The sequence below is a fragment of the Lycorma delicatula genome, chromosome 2 (assembly GCF_047948215.1).
Source record: "Lycorma delicatula isolate Av1 chromosome 2, ASM4794821v1, whole genome shotgun sequence".
NCBI lineage: Eukaryota > Metazoa > Arthropoda > Insecta > Hemiptera > Fulgoridae > Lycorma > Lycorma delicatula.
Window position 1 is genome coordinate 186,149,769 of NC_134456.1, and position 25,078 is coordinate 186,174,846.

Consider the following 25,078-nt stretch of genomic DNA (forward strand, 5'->3'; position numbering starts at 1 on the left):
CCCCCAAAAGTAAGAGGAACAAGAAATCCTAGACTACAGAATTGTGTGTGTGACAAGAAATAATGTCCTTTATAGGAATTCAGGTATAGCAGTGAATATTAATACCCAGAAAAAGTTTTTTGAAACGATTTAAGTACTTAAGGAAAAGGACATACGTAGTTAAGGATTTGAGGTGACTGTTGTGCCTAATGGCAGGGACTAATTACCTAAGTACACATCTCAAAGATTATTAAATAATAATAACAATCAACAAATGTAATTTTACAATTAAGCATGTTTCTAAATATAAAACACATGTTTTCTTTCTTTCTTACTGGTATAAATTTTGATGTAAATTGATGAAAAACATGCAGCCACAAATATTCTTCAAGCCTTATTGGAAAAATTGCCTAATAGACTATTTATATAATTAGTGATATCCAAAATATTAGCTTACTGCACTAACTCAAAAGCTAGTATATTGCCTTTTGGCTAATAAAAGGTTAAATTTAGTAAAGCAAGTTTTATAATTAATCATATTGTTCCATAACAAATCTGTATGAGTACATTAGAATCTTTATTACACACTTATGCAAAATTAAGCTATAAAAAAGGAAGATATTGTTATGAAATACTGCCATCAGAACTGAAAAACACAAAACTTCATAAATTACAATCACTAAAACCCATTTTCGGCAAGTGATAATGGCTGATAATAGCCTCTAAATCAAAGATGGTATTCTATAAAATCGGTTAACAGAAATAATGGGCAAATTAACATAAAAATTGTTAAAATTACCTGTTTCAATTTTATATCACTAGTAAGGAAACTTTGTTCAAATAATTGTTGGACAGTTGGTAATGTTAACTGCTCATCTTTTTCAACAAATAATTGATAATGGTAAGCCTCTTGTCCAGTACTAAACTGTAAGAATGGTTCAGCTCTTAATATCTGTGCAACTAACGACGTTAAAAATTCTTCTGGATCTGTAATTGAAATGAAAAATGTAAGTAAATTAGACAATAACAAATACATAATAAAAAATAATGCAGTCTAATAAAATAAAAACAACATAATTGAATAATTTTGAAAAAACACAACCTTTATGAATTAATTTTTCTTCTTCAACTGCTTATTTGCTTTAAACAGTAAATATTTCAACACCTTTCACATCTGTTCTCTTATTAGTATTATATTATTAGTTTTAAAAAAAAAAGCACAGATGACCAGTGGACTTAGAGTCTGAAAACAAGAGGTTATGTGCGAGTAATCACTGGAGCCACTGATTACAAAAAAAAATATTTTTTATAAAAAAGTAATGCAGAGAAAAATTCTTACCTTAATTAATAGCTAGCGCTCAAAATGTATAAAACAATCAAAGCATTTTTTATGTTACTCAGCCACTGATTTCATTTTAAATTTATACGATCAATTTCTTTTTTAAAATAATATTTTCTAAAAAAAAGCATTATTTATTAAACAAATAAACTGTAATACCTTTTTCTTCACTAGTAAGACCAGAAACAGAACTTAATTGTTCTAACAACGTCCTCAGTTTCATAACACGATCTGCACGAACAAACAAATTTTCTCTTAATGGATTAACTATTTCTTCTCTAAGCACTCTTTGTACTTCTTCATAATGGTCTATATCTCTATCAGTACTAGGCCGGAATAAGAGTGAATCAAACACACTGAAACAGAAGTAGAAATTCTTCATTAAAATAATCTTTATAATTATAATAATCTTTATAATATAATAATAATCTTTATATAATAATCTTTATAAATAATCTTTATATAATAATATATAATAATAATAATATAATAATAATATATAATAATATAATCTTTATATTATAATAATCTTTGTAAGTGAATCAAGTAGATGTTTTAAAAACAATTTATATACTTTTGTAACCATTAAGCAGTAAACTAATAGTCACAAAACAAATCCTGTTGTCAATAAACAAACAAACTTAACCAAATCAACATTCAAGAAAAACCTATGAGAGTACAAGAGATGTTATTTTATATAATTGAAAAACAGGAGATTCTAAGTCACTGCAGCCAATGACTATAAAAAAAAAAAATACACTGTACTAAAAAAATAATGCAGAGAAAAATTCCCATCTTATATACTATGTGAATATATATGAAGTGTGAATGGAAAGATTTAAGATGGGATGCTGCCATTGCTCAATAAGAGGGGGTAGAGGTTTGCCTGCAAGTGTGGAAGGGAAAGCTTGTTTTGTCCTTGAAACATTGTTCAATAGAAAGTGGCATCCTGGTGAGTGGATGTGTTTTTTGTTCTTGTCAGATTACTGATTTCGCAAAATTGGATGAAAAAACTGAATGAGTTTGTGGCAAATATTGTTTTAAAATTGGGATATCAGCTACGGAGACTTATGAACTCTTAAAAACAGCTTCTGGATATAAATTTTTCATTTGAACAGCTAGATAGCTGTTCAAATGTTTTTATCTGCTTCAAAAGATAACCATGAATCAGTTGATGATGACTTCTAGTATGGCTGGCCTCCACTTCAAAAACCAACAAAAACACCGTGAATGTTCATGATTTAGTGCAATCTGAACATAGACTTACAATTATAGAGATTATAAAATCCATCCAAGTGTCCGCAAAATTCATTACAAAATTTTGCCAGGGAAGTAAGTGTCTCCAGAACCGATTAATCAGCCCCGAACTGACTCAGATTTATTAAATAGGATAACTACAGGTGACAAATCATGGGTATATGGGTATGATCCAAAAACAAAGATACAATCATCGCAGAGAAAGGGTCCAAGTTTGCTAGGACTGAAAAAAGCATGACAAAGTTGGTTGAATATGAAGACAAATATTGATTCTATGGGTATTGTACAATACAAATTTGCTCCTAGGGGGCAGACAGTCAACCAGGAAGTAAAGTATCCTTCAGAGTTTGCTTGAATATGTGAAGAAAGGCCTGCACTCTGGTGAAACAAGAACTGGGTTCAACTGTCACAATACATTGGCTTGTAGGGCATTCTCAGTAACAGAATTTTTTGCCAAATTCCTGTCCTTCTGCAGCATTCAAATTCCTTTAATTTAATCCCTGCTGACTTTTACCTGTTTCCTAAGTTGAAATTTTTGCTGAAAGGGAATTGATTTGACTCAATTGAATTGCCTGAGAGGCAAATACTGAGAGAATTTTCATTCTTAACACCCTTAAGAATGAAAATTTCCTGGAATGCTTCCAAAAGTGGTAACATCATTTAGTTGGTGTGCTCAATCAGAAGGGGAAATACTTTGAAGGAGATCCATCACAACAGGCCTGTAAGTACTATATATATATATATATATATATATATATATATATATATTCAAAAGACAACAACTTAACCATTAAAACACAGTAACAGAAAATCCTAAAAAACTAATACTAAAAATCTACAAAATAAACATTCTAATAATCACAAAATTTGTTTTGTTAACAACACAACTCCACTGCCATTACTGGAATGATGTAAATTCAAAACTTCACACATCTATTTTTGCAATCATTGTTGCCAACTGCTTCAACCCACTATGTCTTTAATTAAAACATCATCTTCAAATACGATCTGTTGGTATATCATTTTGTACTTTTGTTAAATTTATAAATATAATATTTTTCAAGTGATTAATTTTTCTATTTTTATCACAAATTTCCAAAATTTCTAAATTATTTTTACAATCAATCAATATATATTGCAACAAATGATTAACCACATTAGACACATCTCTCTTTCTGTTTCTGTAAGCATTGTAATTTTTGTAAACTTTTTTTTAAAGGATCTGTTTTAACAATATAAATTTTATTATATTCATTATACTTAATTTTACATATTCCCCTTATATCCTCTCCATCATCTTTATTACTGTTATTCCTTAAATATTTTATAATATGGTTATTTGGTTTATATACTTTTTTACATTTATTTTTATCATATACATTACTAATTTTTTCTATTATTTTATTTATATCATTGTCCAAGAGAAAATATTACTAATCTCTGCATTATTTTCTTGTTGTAATTTTGTTAAACTATCATGATACTTTATATTCAGTTTATAGACGTTTTCTATAACTTTATCATCAAAACCATTAAATTCTGCTACTTGGTTTATTTCATCTATTTATTTTCTGAGTTTATTTTCATTGTTTTTATATAATATATAGCTCTAAAAATCAGGTTTTTATATGTATTAATTTTTTGTGATCACATGGGTGGTGGTTAGAATTTACTTGTGGGTTTAAACAAATATTTCTATAATATTGTTTATGTTTATTTCAATTTCAATATCTAAAAATGCATTTTTCTGTTATTACCCATTCTGCATGTAAATTTTTAATTTTCATTATAATTAAGTTTATTTAAATTGATCAAATGTTCATTGTAGATTCACTGGATGTAATTACAGAGTTTTAGTGATATGATTCTGGGGTCTATTTTATTTGATTTTTCATGTGAAAAAACATAATAAATCACTAATTTTGCCTCTTAATTAACATCCTAAAAATTTCAGCACAACCTCATTTCACTGGGGTCGGTGAAATACAAATTAAATCTTTCACTAGCCATGACTTGCAAATGAAGCATTTGTGGACAAATGTTTATATTAAATTTTTCCATTATTTTCAAGAGAAATTATGAAATTTCCAGGAAAACCTTATGATACACTCTGTATATATGGAATCAACTATGTAAAAACATAGGTTTGAATAGTTTCTACATTTTAATAAAAAGATTTGATTTCCTTTTAGGTTTCAATTTTAACAACAGCTCAAGAATTATTACATTTTATAAAATTCTAAGCTCATAAAAGGAAGATTAATTTCAAAGTAATCTTAAAAGAAAAGAAAAAGAATGATTTTAGTAATTACTACACAGTAACCGTTAAAAAAGTGATAGAGAAATACCACACCATAACATAAAGGAAATTGGTTCAACCCATTTACGCCAATGATAAACACTTTTAAATACACCTTAAATAAATACACATAAAAAAAGAGAATTATTATCATAAATTATGCAAACACATGAGCATTAAAATTATAATACAACTAGCTGACCCAGCAATGCTTTGCTACTACTAGATTTGAGTATATATATATATATATATATTATATATATATATATAAAATGAACACATATGGAAATTTGATAAAACATTAAAAAACTGAACATTACGGAACATCATAAAATTTAACCTTTCCCTTTTTTCCCTCTTCCAATCTTTACCTCTTTTCCCTTTTTTCTTCTTCCCTTCTTTGCAAAAATATTTATTTTCACATAACTAATGTATATTCTCAATATGAGCTAAATTGGTCCATAAATACAATTTTTCTAAATATCTCAACCCCAGTCCCACCTAGCTGGTCCATTTTTTGCCAAAATATTTCTTTTCATGTAACTAATATATATTCTCAATATGAGCCAAATACATTTTTTTTAAATCTTGACCCCCAGTGCCACCTAGCGGGTTCAAATTAATTCAGAAACCTTCACGGGCATGCGCACAACAACTCACGAAAGTTTCATTACAATCAAATGAATGGTATAGGAATGCATTTCCTGGAATGCTTCCAAAAGTGGTAACATCATTTAGTTGGTGTGTTCAATTAGAAGGGGAAATACTTTGAAGGAGATCCATCACAATAGGTCTGTAAGTAATTTGTCCTATATATATATACAAACATTCATTTTTTATATATGTTAAGACATGACTCAAGGATAAACATTACCTGGTAAAAGTAAACATACTAAACAATGTTGCATCAAGATAACAAGAGTTATGGTGTCCTTGGATACCTTTATTTTTACCACAAATAGATTCAATATCTCGATCTAATGTTATAGGTTGTCTTATACCTGGAATCACAGGGCATTCAAGCAGTCCAAACTCTGTTAATAAAAAAATCATTATAACCTGTTAGTAAATACAATAAAATGATAAATTACTAATGTTTATAACTTCAATGAATAAATTATACTTGAATTATTACAACTTAATGCACAAAATTACTAACAAAATTTTAGTATTTCAATTCCATAAGAGAAAATAGGTATAGTTATTATTGCTTGGCTATTTTATAGTATACAAAAAAGTTACACACTGTATAAATCTTTAATTGAATTTCTTTTACAAAAGAGGATGCTTTGTTGCTCACAAACAAAGGGGACCTGTGTTACAGAGTCCACCAGCAACAAAAGTCTATAGCAGAACAGCAGAACAAAATTACAGTAATTTAATAAGTAGTTTGTGACCTGAAATACAATTTAAAACTTTAAATATAAATATAATTTGAGTCACATGACTAATTAATCTCAACATTTTATTTACTAATATTAACATATTGCATTATGTTACAAGGTATAGATGACAACATGTAAGTTATTAAGTAAAATTAAACCTAAGCTGAAATATAACTTTTTAAAAGCAATTTATTTTTACATAAAACATCACTTTTTTTTAATTATATAATTTATTTCAATAACTTGAAGCCTGTTTGCAGTAATAGAATATAGAATTTTTGTAGGTTGTGAAGAATTCCAAGCTACGACTTTAATACCATATATCTATTTTCATTAATAATGAATCTGACTTATAACTTATGCTGCTTTGTCGGTTTAGAGGCTTCCTTGATGCCTTCCTGCACAGCAACTTTGACAACTGTATATAGCAATCTCATCAAAGAATGCACATAAAAAATGTCATCAAAAATTTTTAAAATGCTGCTTGCTACACACAGACCTGTTATCAACGAGAGGCTAACCTTTCCTTTATCCCTGGACACCAGGGCAGTTAACCATTTCATAGGTTTGATTCCTCAGCTGATATGAATTTGCAATAAATTTATTCAGAAACAACACTGTTTAAATTTATCAGAAAAAAATGTTCTTTATAAAACAAAATTACTCAAAATAGACAAAAGAAATTAGTATAAGAGATAGCAAGAATTAGTAATTCATTTTTAATAAAGTTATTACCCCTAACAAAATCTCTATGGTGTTCTACAAAGGCTATTACTTTATAGTAATATTTGTTTTTCATAATTTTTTTTTCAATTATTAAAAAATTTATTTTTCCGCCATTTTTGGAGGGTCTTACGATTGATTTACAAAATTTATATTTATACATTTTAGTAAAACATACATTAGTGTGTTTAAACAAACTTGATAGCTTACACCATTACTGTGTAATGATTACAAAATTTTAATTTTGGTGGCCATTTTGAGGTGAACATGATAGCCAATCACAGCCATTTGCGTATTTTTGTAATCCTCTAATGATGTTAAATCCGAATCCAAAATCAGGGGAAAAAGTGTTCACACATATACATGTTCAATTCAACAATGAACTGTTCATTCATTGAAAATAACTTGAGATATAATTCAAAAAAAAGAAACTGGTTATAATTAATGTTTTTATTAGTTCAATCAATGCTTTATTTATATAATGATGGATGAAAATATATATGGCAGAAACATTTGTAAGAGTAAGTTAATACTTACGTAGCAGCTGACTTATAGATAAGTTAGTTAAGCTGTTAAAGTGCTACTTTACATTTTTTAGTTAAAGAGTTTCCTATTGTACTGACTGCCCACACACTGAAATTTCAGTGTAGTAACTAAAAAAACAGTGACAAAGGCCTCAAAAATCAAACATAAAATATTTACAAAACTTACACCTTTTTTAAATACCTTTTGTTTTAACTTCAACCAAATTAGGTTGAGGTTCTTGAAATCTTGAATCTTTTTTGCACTGATTTAAACTAACAAATAGTGCTCTTTGAGGATTGCATTGAAAATATCTTCTTCCATGGAATGTACCATCGGTCAACCCTACATGTTCTTCTTCCTATAAAATCAAGTTTAATGTTAGAAATACTAGTAAATCTTAGAAATTACACATACAACAAAATTTTAAAGGAAATCTTTCAATGGCTATAACTGATGATTTTATTTATCAAATTCTACCACTTAATAGTGATCTTTAAAAACATGACTTGCTTATACCAGCCATTCACTGGAAATTATTATTTAGAAAGCAGCAGATATCAGGAAAGAAACATTTCACCAAGGTAAATTATGGGAAGTCTTTTTATTGATGAGTATTACCTTACATAACTTCTGCATGGAATACAAAAAGAACAAAAGTCAAAAATTGGTCTAACAACCTTCTGAAAAAATAAATATCTGTTTGATGCATGAATTTGATATGAATACTGCAATTTTAGTGATTCAAAACAACATCCTATTTTGTCATGGTTCTTTATCAATAAAATTGTAACATTACACATAGATATTATAAATATTTATAGGTAATTTAAAGTTGTTGCATATAAATATAATTACATAACTGGTTTATTTGAACAAATTTGTAGCATTAATAATACTGATTGATACACATTGTGTTTACTACAGTTACTTTTTTTATTTTAACTTTCCTTTCTAAATATTTATTTAATATTTCCCCACATTACAATAATAGTACATAAACATCAAATGCTTAAATACAATCCTGTTTTGAATTTTACTGAAAACAAAGTTGTTAATAAAATGTTAAATACCTTAAAATCTTAGAATTAATTTAAAATTAAAATTTCCAAACATGAGGGTAGGGAAAACATTCCAGGCCTCACACACAGATGGCGTTAGTATGCATAATCTCTCGACAGCATTGCATGATTCCATTCTTTATTAGCTTGTTATAAGAATTAGATATTATAATGATAGACTTGACAGTCTGTCAAAGTGGAAAATTAGTGTTTTTTTGGAAAATGGAAAAACTAGAAATTAGTACAGTGATTAAATACTTTTTTCTGAAAGGCTTAAGTGCAAAGGATATTAAAGAAGAGCTTAATGTGTCATTGGGATACTCTTCTTCAAATGCAACAATTAAACACTGGGTTGCAGACTTTAAAGGGGGTGAACATGGATGCCCTTCTGAAGTACTGTGCCAGAAATGATAGAAAAAGTGTATAAAATCGTTTTGGCAGATTGACAAGTGTCAATGAACGAGTTAGCAGAGTCTGTAGGCATGTCAGTAGAACGTGTGCAAAATAATCTATTTTGCATGAACATTTGGAATGAAGAAGCTGTGTGCCATGATTGCTCATGCCCAAAAAAAGGTGCTGAAAAAGTATTTCAAACAATTGTCTTGAGTTCTTTCAGCGTAATCCAGAAGAAGTTTTATGTCAATTTGTGACAGCTGATGAGACTGATCTGGCTCCCAGTGACTATCACGTATTACCTAACCTAAAAAAATGGCTTGGAGGAAGAGATTTTTGACCAATGACTGCTGCTGTAGAAGGTTATTTTAAGGAATTGGATAAAATGCTGAACCAAAATGGCATAAGTACTTGTGTGGAACAATGGGCTAAGTGTATAGAACTTAATGGTATCTTTGTTGAAAAATAAATCAAGATGTACCCAAAAATGCTATTTTTTTATCCAGGCTTGGAACTTTTTCATCCCATCCTCATATGTTTTAAAAAAGTTTTCTTTTTAGTTTAAAAATTATTATGCGATTTATAAAATAAGATATGATTTAAAAGTCAATCATTTACTTCTTTAAAACAACAGTAATTAAAAAAAATAAATAAAAAATAAATTTTACAGACTTTTTCAAAAGAGATTTATAAATATATTTTATGGAGTACAATAACTTCACAAATACAGTTTATGGCTGAAGAACTATATACTAGTTCAAAACTGAATAGATTGTTAATGTTTAAAGAAATAATTATCAGACATGGAATATTAAGGTCATTATTATAAGTAAATTATACGCAGAATTATACTTTTCTGAATTATAAAATCTATAAACAAATTATTACATGCAACACTGAGAGATTAGATAATCAAAATTGTTATAATTTTTAGATTAATATTATTTTAGATTATTCATTAATTATTTATTTCATTTTTAACAGCCTTACACATACAGTACAAATGTTTTTTTAATGAGATGATAAATATAACAGATGAAAGAAGTGTGGCCTTCTTACAGAGAATTGCCTCAAAATTACTATTATATTCTGTAATCTGATTCATTATCTCTTTTTTCTTAAAATGTAGTTCTAATCTTAAAAAACAGACTAGTTTCCTAAGAAGATTAATTACACAGAATCAAAATATTATATTTAAAATGACTTCAGCTAACCATTTCAATTCCAGCAACTTCTCGTAACTGTTTATCACCAACAACAACTCCAATCCAACGAATGACGCCATAATGGGGTTCACCCTTTATAGGCACTTCAACAACAGAGCCAACACCTAAGCTACAATCAGTATTATTATGCTGGTTCTGTGATTGTTCAATGACAACACCTCTTTCTGGACTATCATAATAGTTAGTGACTTCACTACCTGTTAAACTGCTATCAGCTGCAACAGTAAGTAAAAAAAAAAATATTGAATATAAAATATCCACAGAAATATTTAAAACTAGTAAGTGTAAATTACAATCACAACACACACACACATGTGCGCGCCTGCAATTCAATAATTACAATAAACATACTACTTTAAATAAGACAAATGTTCATCTCTGGATAGTTAACATGTTTTTAATTATTGAACAGGTAAAAGAATTAAAGAAAAATTAGAAACATTTCACTCTGAAATCAGGTATATTCATATAAACAAAAATTTATAATTTTTACATCTTATTACAAAGAACTGAGAAGCAGTATTATATAATATTTAACACTCGCGTTACTATTTTTTTTTTTTTTTTTTTTTTTTTTAATATATAGATTTATTGACCACTGGCTTGGTTCAGAAATAATCTGATGCAAGATTAGCAGAGAATTTAATCTTTACAAAGACCTCAAAACCTCTTCTAATAGTATGAAAATTGGTATGAAGTACAACAGAAGCCTTATAACAATGTAAACATTTTTTTAAAAATCTTTTAAAGTCACAAAACACAGGTGGGATAGCATCCATGCAATTTCTATCAAAACTTCTAATAAAAACTCAAACAGATCAATGGAAGGCATATAACTACCATATGAGGATCATTATTGCCACTAATATTATATCACATTATTTTTTAACCAAACCAATGGTCAATTGATTAATTTTTATATTTAAAAATATAAATCATATCCATCTATGTGAACTTTCTATGTGGTATCTATTTATTTTTAACATGTTTTGGAACTCTGCTCCATCTTCAGACAATCATTCACTGGAGGTCATCACATCAAGATAAAATGAAAAAACAAACATACATATATACTCACAAAGTCATAACAATCAACAATACATAAAACCATGCACAAACATGACATCATCCACTTAAGAGTGACTGAAAAATTTGTGCCATGCAGTGCATGAGTTCTTCAGTCACTCACCATTAACGCTGCAGGACAACAGTGTGCACACATTGTGTTTCTGTATGGTTTTATGTGTTGTTAATTGAGTTATGACTTTGTGTCTATGTGTGCATTTATTTTTACATTTTTCATTTTATCTTGATGTGATGTCAACCTCCAGAGAGTGATTTTCTCAAGATGGAGCAGAGTTCTGAAACACAGATACCATATTGAAAGTTCACATACATGGATATAATCTACTAAATTAAGTATCAATTATGACTTGGGTACATTAGAATGAATTTTTTTTAAAAATATAGTGTATAAGTATTAAATATTACATAACACTAAACCCAAAAGACACTGACATTGTTTAAATTTTATAAAAAAATGTTTGTTTAATTTCAAAAGCAATGATAAAAGCAAACAATTAAAGAAAACCAATTGAATATAATTGAAACTCGTCAAGCACAATAATAAATATCTATAAATAATAAGTCTAAAGATACTCATAAGGAAAGTTTGTGAGCTAGAAGTCAATCAAAGAAATCGAATAATGATGACTTTTTAATAAAAACACATTCACCTCCGACTCCAGTTGGAACCAATTTCTAAAATCTAGTTTAGATAAGCAAATAAAATTTTAAAAACAGGATAACAGAGTGGCTGAAGGTGAAAAATAGCACTAATTTTTAATTTTTGCTGGAGTATGTATGAGCTGAACAGACAAAAGTCATAAATATTGAAATCTGATATAAAATCAAGTGTATGTGCATGCGCATGTGCATGTGTGTATATGTATGTAAATGTGTGAATGTGTGCGCACATTATTTAAAGAATATTTTAACATCAAAGAAATAAAAGTATTGCAATATTTAAGAAAACAAACAATAATTAAAGTAAAATATCACACAACACTGAATAAGAACATAACTACTCTCCTTAATTGTTAATTGTACGTAAAATAAGTTATGTTACTAGTTGAATAAATAAGTAAATAACTATATCATCACAATTTTATATTTTTTAAATTATAACCTATTTACTGATTAATTTTTAATCATTTAGTGCTTAGGATATATTAATTACAAAATAATTTGGTGTAACTGTAAATTACAAATAAATTTTTATTGCAAAATTATTCTAAGTGCACTGAATTCACCAGTTCTGGATTCATTAGGTTAGTTCAGGTTGTAAATGGTACTCATTATTTGATGGATAACAAAGAATTCTTTATTAAATAAATTTTCAATAAAAGAAAATTAATTTTTATATTCTCAACATTCATTCCATCTTTAATTTAATAATTTATTTAAAAATTTAAAAAAATTAAATTTTATATAAATGAAATTAAGCACACATCTTAAAAACATTTCCTCAAAATATAATGCAATTAATCTGTATTTAAATAGTATATTTGTATTATATAACATTGAAGATGTTATGAAAACTACAAAAGAAACATCTTGAGTAAAACGTTTCTTCAGTATTTTTAAATAGATAGTCCAAAAAACCATAATCAATAAATAAAGTATGATAAAAGAATAATTTCAGCACACTATTAAACATTTAGATTCATTTTTAGAAATTTGGCTTACACAGTAGCATAAATATTAGAAACGTACAATACTTAAAAGCTGTAATTCTGTTTGGATTACATAAGATATCTAATAAACAGCGATAATAACCAACACAAAATTATTGATGATAATGAAAATTAAAATCTGCATATGTAACAATCTCTCTGCTTAGTACCTCATTGACCAAGATAAGAATGACATATTTATTCATCAATAATTAGTGCTATGATAGCTATTTTTCTTTTTCACAAATTTAAATTAGTGTGGAAAAGTTAATTTAGCTCAAGTGTTTGATCTGAATACAAGTAATTTAATTTAATTAAGTAGTTTATAACAAAACTGTATCAGTTTTTATTTTGTAGGACCTAACATGAAAGGATTTACATGGATTTAATGTACAAGGATAATATACAGGATTTACAATATGAAAATTCTTTACAAAAACAATTTTTTTCTGAACTGATGTTTCACTGGAGTAACAGTTGCACACTAGATTTATATTGAAACTTTTCCACTATAGATTTCAATAAAATAATAAAAAGGAGACCAAACATGAGAAATAACATTCAGAATTCTGATAATCAGATCTCATATATAGTATAATTCATGGTAAAATGGATAAATAATTAAACATACTAATAAATCTTAAGTATCCAATAAATTTAAAATTCTGCAAATAGAAATTGCCAGATTTGAGGAAGTTAAATGTATTTAGAATTAGTATTATAATTTTTTTTTTCAATTAAAAAGGTATTAATTAATAAATTATGCTAACCAGCAACTAAGTATGTTATTCAAACACTAAACTCTAACAATCTCATTGTCATTAAATCATTATAAAACAACAAAAAATCACTAATTTAATTTTAATAATAAAAATTTCACACTACTTGGAAAATAAATTAACAGTATCAATGTAATAAGTATGAAAGAGAATTCAAATGAGAAAATGTATATATAAATTAAATACAAATGGAAATTCATCAATTAACTAATGCCTAAATCAACAAGAAGAATGACATCTCTCTTAAAAAAAAGTCAATAATTCTATTAACTGGAGAATTAATTACTAATTAATGAGCAACTACTCTTGTCCTCGAGACAAAAATATAAGATTAGGCCATTATCTGAATAAGGTAAATACATTTTAAACGTTGTTAAAAGGTTCGTTAAACCAACAGAATGATTTGCAATTTTATGAAAAAAGCACATTAAACCCTACAAAAATAAATTCCTAAATAGAGTATATCACTTTCATGAGCTGAAGATCAGATGTGCAACAGCAAACTAAGTTCATTCACATCACAAAGATTACCAAATGCCACAGAATTACATATTTTAGAAACTGTCTGATCACATAGCTATTTAAATATATATGTAACTCATCAACATCAAGTTGTGTATGCACTGGATGAGTTATTAATTAGGATTAAGAATGGCAAAAAATCAAGATATCAACAATATGGATCACTGTTAAGTACTACAATAATTAGAAGTCCAGTATCTAAAAATATGGAACTTTGTTGTCTTAAATACATCTGAAGTGAATCAAACTGATTAAAAATCCAAATGAGAACAATATCTTTAACATGTCATGATTGACACTACCAAAAGCCTTACGCAAGTCAAACTAAATTCACATGACCAACCCCATCAAGTTTTATAGAGGCAAACTCAGTAAACTGCAGTAAATATTAAAAACTGACTGACCAGAAACAAAATCATGATGCACAACATGTTGATAACTTGTTGACAGGCCTTCTTACATACAATTTTCACATAAATTCTTGCTTAGTCAGCACATTAGTTAATGATACAAGTCATTAGTAACACTGCCATGATGTCTAAACAAAAATCACTTTGACTAGTTATAGGCATGAAAACTTCTTATAAAACAAAGATAGGTTAAAAATAAATTTAAACTGATGATAAAGAAAACTGCCTTTAAATCATATTCGCCTTAGTCAAGTTTCACTGTAATAAACAAAAGAGTGTAGCATAATAATGAAAAATAAACTGCCAGCAATACTAAATATTGAATTATATATGAACCAATAAAAAATTAGGCTACTAAAACCAATTTTAGTTGTACAATATCACAAATTCATACCAACTTTAGGCATACTGATTTAACTCACATCAATATCTTTAAGCATATTATTAATTTGACATTTTTGTATTCACAATTACCGCACATACTAACCACATCTAAAATTTTATGATAGATTAAACTATTCACAGTAAACTGTGAATAGTTCATATTCACATTTGAACTGTAAACAGTTCAAAATTTACAAGGTTCATGAAGCTAAATACAACACTAATTTATTATTATAATATTTAAATATAATGAAATTCATGTTACCATAGATTATTAAGGTTTTATAAGTGAAAAAGTTTTGAAAAATTAAAAAAAAACAAATTATAGTTTGTTAATTTTTCATTTTATAATAATCACTTGTTCAAATTAAACTCCAGAAGAAGAATTCTAGAATTTCTAATTTTAACAGTATTCTAAAAGTTAAAAAAAAAAAAATATTTCATCAAACAAATAAAACAAGCTTCAAAGATTGTTACTTTTCTTATACTAGGCTTTATTGGCTTTGTAAAATCATTACCATATACTTGAATAAACTCAAATAAATCTATTTTCATTACAAGAGAAAGTATTAATTTTATTATAAGCATACAATAAAACAGACACCACAGACATAACTGAACTCACAAAAAGCCTTCATAAATAAAACTAACCATCACAATAAGCTAAAGATGCTACCCTAGCACGAGCTCGACACTCTTCTTCAAATTCCAACACAACAACTGGAATGTCCAAATCAGTAGCCATTACATACCGATACCAAAAATAAATTTAAAAAAAAATTTAAAGCACTATTAGATAGATGAAGGATATTATATAAACATTTCTTAAGTTCAAAATGAATGTACAGCTGATCTGTTATTTAACAAAATAAAACATTTAAATACTAATAAAATAGTATTACAATAAATAAAAGTAATAAAAAACAAATAATGAGGCTTGAAATGTGCTTTCTGATTTGATACACAAGTCAACAAGAAGTTAAGATCGTGGACTGCGGATGCTGGGATCTATTTTTGTAAATCTGATGGCTAAAAATACCAATGTTTAGCACAGAGGGAGTTGGAGTACTGTCATTAGCACCTGCTGGCATCTCACATCATCACAGACCACAGACAACTAAATTGTTTCTTTCTCTCTCTCTCTCTCTCATTAATTATACATTCTCCATATCCTCATGCAGTAGGAAATGTTTATGTTCCTCAAAAATTTCCATCGAAACATATTCATCATGGTCCAAAAGATATCTGCTTCTATGGCATACAGCCTTCTGGATGGGAATTATCATACGTTTATTAATACTAATTATAAAACCCTCCTGTGCATCTAAACATGATTTTTCACTAAATAGGTCAAGAGACTTGTCTTTTTTCCTATATGAACTGAATTGCTAATGGCTTTATCCTTTTCTCAAGAAACTCATGTTGATGTGCTAGATAATTTCATACATTTTTGATAATAATGATTTAGGATTTATTGCAGATAAACACCTTAACATATTTTATTTTAGGAAAAAATTGATGATTTTTAGCAAAACTTATTTTAAGCCTGGCTCATGCTTTTTTTTACATAAACTCATCACTAACCAATAACAAAAAAAATATATACTTTTTTATTTAACAGGAAACATCTGAGAATATTAATGATTTACTTTTATTTAATAATGAATAAAATGGTGGAATTCTCATTTATTTAAGAATAATATTTTTTTTAAGATAGAAAATTTTTCTTTGAAAATTCAACTTGAAATAGGCTTTCTTGAGAGGCAATTTGACTTTTTTTTATCTATATCATTGTACATTTAAAAATTTGCCAGTTTTCAAAACTTTTGGGAAGAACATGGAAATTTTTAACTTTAGGAAATATTAACGCAGATGAACTTAACAACTAATTAAATGATTTCATTACATAGAACAACATTAAATTATTAAAACTATCCAAAAATATCAACATAATAAACTAAATTGCTGACAAATTTAAACAATTGATAAATGAAAAATAGTAATCATGTCTAAACCAAATAAAACTTTCAGCACCACCCTTCAAGCTCTTAACAAAAAAAAATCTTTTTGAATTTCCCCTAAAATAAAATAAGAGACGATAGGAGCATATCAATCTGCACAACAGTTGAATAAAATCATTAGGCAACAAACATTTAGTAAACATTGCAATAAAAAAAATCACAAGTCAGAAATTTTTAATATCCACAAAGTTACAAAACATTTCTGTGCTTTTCAATGTTCCCTAAAGTAATCTATGAAAAATTTAATATTTATTAAAAGCTAGCTCAGATCTGGGTAAAATTATAATATATTTTTTTCTTTAAAAAAGAATATAGTCAAAATGTTTTTTTACTTTTCAATCTGAAATTCTTAATGAGATGTAAGTATAAAGTATATGGCAAGATAAAAGTGAAAAAGGATAGATCTGTTTCACAAAATATTTCCATATCTCACACATGTACATGAAAAAAAAAAACAGAGAAATAACTGAAAACTTTAAAACTAAATAATAATTAATAACTGATTAGAGAAAAAATATTTAGGTGTTTATTAATTTCAAGATAGTTTGTATTTTTATTTATTCTGCAATAATAAAGCAATTGAAGAATAAATTTTGAACATTGTTTATGCATTGTATTCATTCTATAAAGAATACAAATTTAACAGGGAGAAAAATAGAAAGGCAGAATAATTTTATTATTTTGTCAAGTAACATACAGATTTATCAACTTGTATATGGTTTTAAAAAATCCATAATAAATTAAAAAAAGATTCTAAATATTTTGTATTCTGCTACAAAAAACATAACTGGGACTTTGTCCCAATGCTGATAGCCTTGCAACCTCTTTCTTCACATTTATTGCAAACTAGTAACAGACTTCAACTAGGTGAAAAAATTCCCTTTCTTATTTATAGTTGAAAATTTAAAAAAGAGATTAATTTTATTTAGCATAGCTTGTAGGAGGTATACATAACATATAAAGTTTTTATAAATTATAATTTCTGCTTACCAACAGTTATTAATAGTGATTGTGTTCTCGCGTTTTCAGAAGATATTATTTTGATCTTCAGGAACATGTTAATTAAATGTATATTATAAATTGACTTCACATATTAAATTGAGTTACATTAAAGTAAAATAATAACTGTTGGTAAGCAGAAATTATAATTTATAAAAACATTTTATATTTAAAAAATAGTAAAATTTAAAAAAAAATATTTGTCAAGCGCTTAAAATATTCTTTAAAACATTAAATAAATAAAAAAATTAATTAAACAGCATTAAGAGGTGTTATACGTATAATTGTGAACACACTTTTCAATTTTAATTTTATATTTTTGTGATAAAATCACACTTAATATATTGATTTTACTAATATAAAATGCAACTGAATATTAATGCAACTTTTTTCTATCACTCAAGGGGAGATGGTTAAAACTGTTACAATAATAAGAAGGTGGGGATATGAAGAACTCTAATGGCGGGAAGGGAGTCAAAAACTAGTAAAAATAGAATCACACTATTTATGGACAGTGCCTAGCAACATAATCAAGAGCAATCAATTGTTAGTTACTTATTTTTTATGAAATATGGTAATTGTTCTGGATAGTGTATAATACACACACACACACACACACACACACCCACCCACCCACACGCACGCACGCACGCGCACACACACACACACACACACACACACACACACACACACACACACACACACACACACACACACACACACACACACACACACACACACACACACACACACACACACGCGCGCACACACACACACACACACACACACACACACACACAATAGGTTAACTGTTCCTATAGGCTAGATATTGTGTCCCTAAGTTGATATTTTTATTTATTTTTTTTTTAATTTTAAGTAACTTAATTGATATTCATGTTGAAATACAAGTTGAATATAACCTACACCAAGATTGCAAACATTATTTTATACAATAGGGAGAAATTCTAAATATTATTATTCCCCTTCACTATTATTTATAATGATTTAAAATTATATTATTTATCTATTCAATGATAATTCTGCCAAATTCATCAGAATATGCTCAATAATTTAAACAAGTGCTGACAATTGAAATTGCTATTAATTTACTTCAAAATAACAAACACTAGATCTACTTTATCATTATTGTAAAATCAACCAATATTAAAAGATCAAATAAATACTCTACCCTTCTTTTAAGTTTTTCCTCCAAATTCCTTCCCTGGCTGTAAAGTTTAATATACACTAATATGCTGGCACTAATATAAATAAAAATAATCTGTAATAACATTTAATAAAAATTCTTTCAGTAAGAATTTCAAGTAACATTTCAAAACCTTACAAAATGTTTAGGAGAAACAGACATTTATTTCTACTACACTAATTCAAAGAAAATATCAACTAAATGCCTATCCTATCATATACTTCCTGTATCTGTTAGAAGTAAGTTATGTTTTTCATATTCTATTCCCAATGCTCAAACTAATAAAACATAAAAATTGAGACTTGTAAACTAAACTATTGGAGTTAATGGTTATTAGCTTGTCACTGCTGAATAAAAAAAAATTAACTTACAATAGGCATTAAAATTGAAGATAACTTTTCAACTCTAAAATGTATAAAAAAAAGTTTCTTAAAAGTTTGCTACAACCACTTTATAATCTACTTTAATCTCTATCTTATCAGCTACAAAACATCTTTTTAATGATTTTGGTTCCTGACTTTGACTCAAAACTAGCATATTTGGCCACATTGTTCCAAACTACAAGGTTTGATTAAAACATACCGTACCATATTTCCTTGGGAAGTTGTGGGAATTAAGATGAGAAATTTAGCACACCATTACTCAACTATGCTGAGCGTATGTGATTTAATTCAATCTTTAGGTAACCGACTTGATAGCATTTTTTTTTGTAAAATTAAATAAAATAATTTTTGTATTTTTTCATGTACGATGAATGTGTCAAACATGGGTATTTTTGCTGAACTTTGCCAAAAACTAAGTAATAACCATACTGAAACAATATGCAAGATTCAGTAATGAAGTTATGGTGATTACACAAAAAACAGAACCTACATAACTATGAAGATCATTCAATAATTAGACAAAAATGGTGGTAAAAATTTTTTACTTACTTAATGACAATGTACTTTTCAAATAATCCCTAGTTACATTTACACACTTGTCCCACCTTTCTGCGAGTTCTCTTATTCCAGAATAAAGGATTGCTCACCTTGGTATCTGAGCTATCCTTGTACTACATCACTGACTGCCCCATTGTTGCCAAACTTGGCGCCACATAAAAAATCTTTGAGAAGACCAAACAAAAACAAATCTGACTGTGCGAGACTGTTATTGTAAGATGGATGGAAACAACACTTCCTGATGCAACTTTTGAATAGTTTCTCACATCTTTTGAGTAGTACAGATGCAGGTGTTAACATGCAGAAGAATTATGCCTTTTGAAAGAGAACCAGGTCATTTGCTCCTTACTGGAATTTTCAGTTATTTTCTAGCATGCCACAATAGTATTTACTGTTGATTGTTCTTCCAAATAACCGCAATAAATTGAGCCTTAATAGTTCAAAACACTATTATCATTACTTTACTGGCCGATATTGTAGGTTTTGAATTCTTTCAAAAGGTTTTACACTTTATACAGAAAATAAAAATCTTATCACAACATGCTTTTTATTCCATAATACACGTTTCAGTTTGGAGCTAACATTATGAAATAAACAAAAGAAGATAAAATAATGGCAATTCTTTTTAAACAAATGATATTATTTACATCACAGGTACCAAACAGTTATAGTTTATTCTATTAATTATGCTTGCCCTTTGACATTTGTTTCTTTAATTATTAAATGAAGCTTTTATTTCAAAAATAGCTGACTTCAAGGAAAAGTGATCAAAGTTTGTGTTTGTAAACAATTAACATGTCAAAATTTTATGATATTGAAAATATTCAGAATCAATCATGAAAGATAATCAGTTGACTATCCCAAGGAATTCCAGACAGTAATGGTGTGTTAGTGAAGGCTGGGCTTCACCAATACACTTTTTTTTACTTCAACTATTCTTACTGAACAAAATAAGCATCACATTATATCAGACAGGACATGTGTTGACAATTATTCTGATTTTCTTGATTATAACTACTGATGAAAGCTCTGTATCTGGATACAACCTATGTGTGATGATGACTCAGTCATCATACTAAAAACTTGTAACCAAAATTTTTTCTACCACAGTTTTAAAAATAAATGTAAAACTTAACTCCAATCTTGGAAAGTTTTGGTTTTAATATCAGTCAGGCTTAGCATTTTTCATGCACATAATACTTCGCTACATTACAAAGCACAAGCTGTAAGTTTACGAAGAGGCTTTACAAAAAAGGAGTGCTCCAGAAAATCAGAACATTACAAAATATTTTCACAATATATTCTCTAGAAACTTCATGATTTTATTTTCTGCGGAGGACCAGACCTGTGAAAACTGTGCAACATGAAATTCATCACAATAATATCCTATTTCTCAATGATGCCTAAAATTTTTTTAATAAACATGTGATTCCCCAGGTTAACAGATATTTAAAGTTATTCCCAAAGGTGAAAATATTCCAAAAAGGTTGCAATTTGAGAGCAAAAATAAGTACAAAAATTCCATCACACAGGTGATTGAATTTTGAAACATTATTCCAAAAATATATTAAACAATGGGAAAAAATACTGGACTATGTGTGTTAGGTTAGAAGGGCCATATTTTGAAGTATAATAAAAGCAAAAACCAATTAATGCATAATTTTGTTTTAATGTGGTCAGATTAGAAATTTTTTGCCAACTTCCATGGTGGAGTAGTGATGTCATCATTTTTTTATCTGGAAGTTTCTGGTTTTGAATTCGTGTCAGTCTTGCATTTTTCATATGCTCCTAATATTTTACATCATATTCTCATTTACAAGCTGAGCTTATGTGTTAAATTATTTATGTAACAAAAAACCCTCAAAGAGAACAGAGATAATTTTTTCTTCCTCTTTTATTTACACATTTTTTTTTTGCTTGCACATGTACTGTTTTAAATTGTACTTTAAAATATTCAAGACAAAGATTCTTTTTCTACATATTTTTTCCTATATTTATATTACACACTATTTTCTGCTACATAAAAAAAAAAATATATATATAAAAACTTAATAACATTTGTTACAAAATGTGCGTAAATAAATCCTTATTGAAATTACTATATTATTTTATTTTATTGACAACAGCTTATATATTAAAGAATTTATTATTTATACACCCTAAGAGCAAAAAAGTGTTTTTGATGGAATAAGTTTTGAATAGCCAAAAATAAATAATATGTCCAATAATGACCTTATTGTCAGAATTGTTATTAAAGGAAATACCACAAATTGATAGCTGGCTTACATCAGGATTATCTTTTTTGTGGCTGTTTAAATGTAACTTAAGTAAATAACCGAGTTACTTCTGCAAACAATTTGTAGTGGATGTTGAAATTAGAGGTGGCATCTGGTAATGAATTCTAGTGACTTTTTAATACCATACCAATTGGTAGCCACACCTGTCATCTTTGGAGATATGAAATGAAATTCTTAGACCATATGGATGAAAGAGATACAAAAGAACAAGTTGTTTTCTTCACTTTAAACAATTTTCATTGTATCCTAAACCACCATTTACCTCTTGTGCACACTATGATTTCACTGTTTTCAAAATAAAATGTATGATTCTAGGAAATAAATGAATTACTGCAATCAAAACACTGGAGGCTATGAATATATGTAATGCCTAAATTCTGTTGGGATGAGAGGTATGAACACATGGTAAGATCTTGTTTGTGGAATTTTTCTTACATGTATTAAATCTCTTCTCCAGTTTCAAGCTGTTTGCTTGTATTTTTTTTGTTGAGATTTAAAGAAAAGTTGTTCCTGAGATACAATCACAATAAAAATTGTTAAGTCACCTGGTGTTAGAATCTGGGCACTGTATGGGTGATAGAGGCTTGACTTATTAATAACCGATATAACACCAGTTCCATCACAGGCATTTTTTCCACAGGAAGAAATAAAAAATTTCATTCAGCTTCAACACAAAGTCATTAAAGAGGTGGCAAATATTGACAAAGTCTTTTTATTCTTACACTTTACTTTCAAACTTATTCTTATTCTCTTATTTTTTAAAAATATTATGTAATACTGAACAAGTTACTGATTACAGCTCATAAATTAAATTAACAGAAAGTCTAAAAAGTGCATTACATTTTACAATTTGATTTTGATGAAGGTTCAAATGCTGCGCAAGCCCTTGAAGAAATTTGTGCTGCTTATGGACAAGATATGTTATCAAAAGCAACAGCCAAGAGATGGTTCGGTCACTTTTGTTCTGAAAATTTTGATGTCTAAGATGCTCCTCGCAGTGGGTGACCAATCACAGAAAAAGTGAGGAAAAACTAAAAGTTGAGGAAGACCGGCATGTAAGTTGTCATGACATCGCCAATGATCTAAACATCCAACCAAACAGTAAACCAGTCAGAAAAAGCTGGCTACAAAAAAAAGCTCAACATTTGGGTGCCATATGATCTAATTCAGAAAAATTTATTCAATCAAATTTCTATCTGTAAATCTCTAATGAAATAGAGCCATTTCTGAAGCAGTTGATCGAAAGTGATGAAAAGTGGATAACCTACAACAATAATGTGTGAAAATAATTGTGGTTTAAGTGAGGAGAAGCTTCATAGTCTGTGGCAAAGCCCACACTAACCCTCAGGAAGGTTGTACTGTACGATTGGTGAGATTGGAAGGATATCATGCATCACAAGCTGCTGCCACCAGGTAGTATGACAGACTTAGACCTGACCTGTACTGTTGACAATTAACACAATTGGCCTAACAATAAATAAAAAACAGTCTGAACTGGTCAACAGAAAAGGTGTCATATACCACACTGACAATGTCATATTGCATATATCTTAACAACCCATCAGGAATTGAGAGAACTTGACTGGAAGGTTTTAATGCATCCTCATGAAGCCTGGACCTGGCACTATCAAACTATCATTTGTTTCAGTCTCTGCAGAACTCCCTGAATGATGTTAAGTTAGTTTCAAAAGAGGCCTGTGAAAAAATCTCACAATTTTTTGACCAGAAACCACAGAAGTTCTATAGCGAAGGGATCTGGATTACCAGAAAAATGGCAGGTAATAAAAAAAATATGTTGTCTCATAATGTTATTTTTTAATAACAATATGTGTATTCTAGATTTTGGCCTCCAAAGGCTCAATACTTTTTTTAGACAACCTAGTATTATTTTTTATATAGCCTAAAAGTAAAAAAATGTTTGTAGTGGGATAATAAGTTTTGAATAGCCAACAATAAATAATATAACAAAGAACATTTCTTAATGGCTTCATCAGATATGTTATCAAAGGAAATACCACGGACTGATAGCTGGCTTAGATCAGTAATTACATCAGGATAATATTTTTTTGAGACTGTTTAAATATAACTGAAGCAAAAACTGAATTTTTTACATATTACATCAATAAAATACATTATCTTTACATAACAGACATTTTTTTATACCTTCAACCAACATTTTTTTTAAAAAGTATCTAAATGCAGTATTGCTATCTAAATGATGACCTATAACTCAAAGAATTCTGCAACAGACTTGCTCATTGTTATCTTTTCTGTAATAGTGCGTATAAGGAAGTAAGGTGTCTGGGTAAAGCAGAAATTTTATCTTTGACCACAAATGAGAAATTTCAAAAAGTTGTCCAAGGTAATGGAATATCTTTGTTAAATTTCCTTTAATCTGTTTCACGTATTTTGCTTGAGCCTTTCGGATAAAATGATGTTTCTACAACAACACAAGTTTTTTGACCAAAGCCTGATAAAATTCATTATTTGGCATGACCTCTGTAATGAGCTGACCTCTGTCAGTACTTGCTGTTGTCTGAATGATATTTTTCCTGACATCAGTTTCAATGTGTAAAATTTCAAATAATAAATCCTTTCCTGG

The 25,078-nt window shown here is 28.1% G+C and overlaps 1 protein-coding gene across 1 annotated transcript in view; it reads right to left on the reverse strand.

Moving 5' to 3' along the window:
• The window catches only part of CYLD (ubiquitin carboxyl-terminal hydrolase CYLD), a 94,113-nt gene that overhangs the window by 36,038 nt on the left and 32,997 nt on the right, over nt 1-25,078 (reverse strand). Inside the window, exons 6-10 of the mRNA XM_075356859.1 lie at nt 10,173-10,399; nt 7,709-7,865; nt 5,749-5,908; nt 1,478-1,674; nt 779-966 (exon numbers count right to left, since the gene is read on the reverse strand). Of these exons, the coding sequence (XP_075212974.1) occupies nt 779-966; nt 1,478-1,674; nt 5,749-5,908; nt 7,709-7,865; nt 10,173-10,399 (929 nt within the window). The remainder of the gene's footprint in view (nt 1-778; nt 967-1,477; nt 1,675-5,748; nt 5,909-7,708; nt 7,866-10,172; nt 10,400-25,078) is intronic.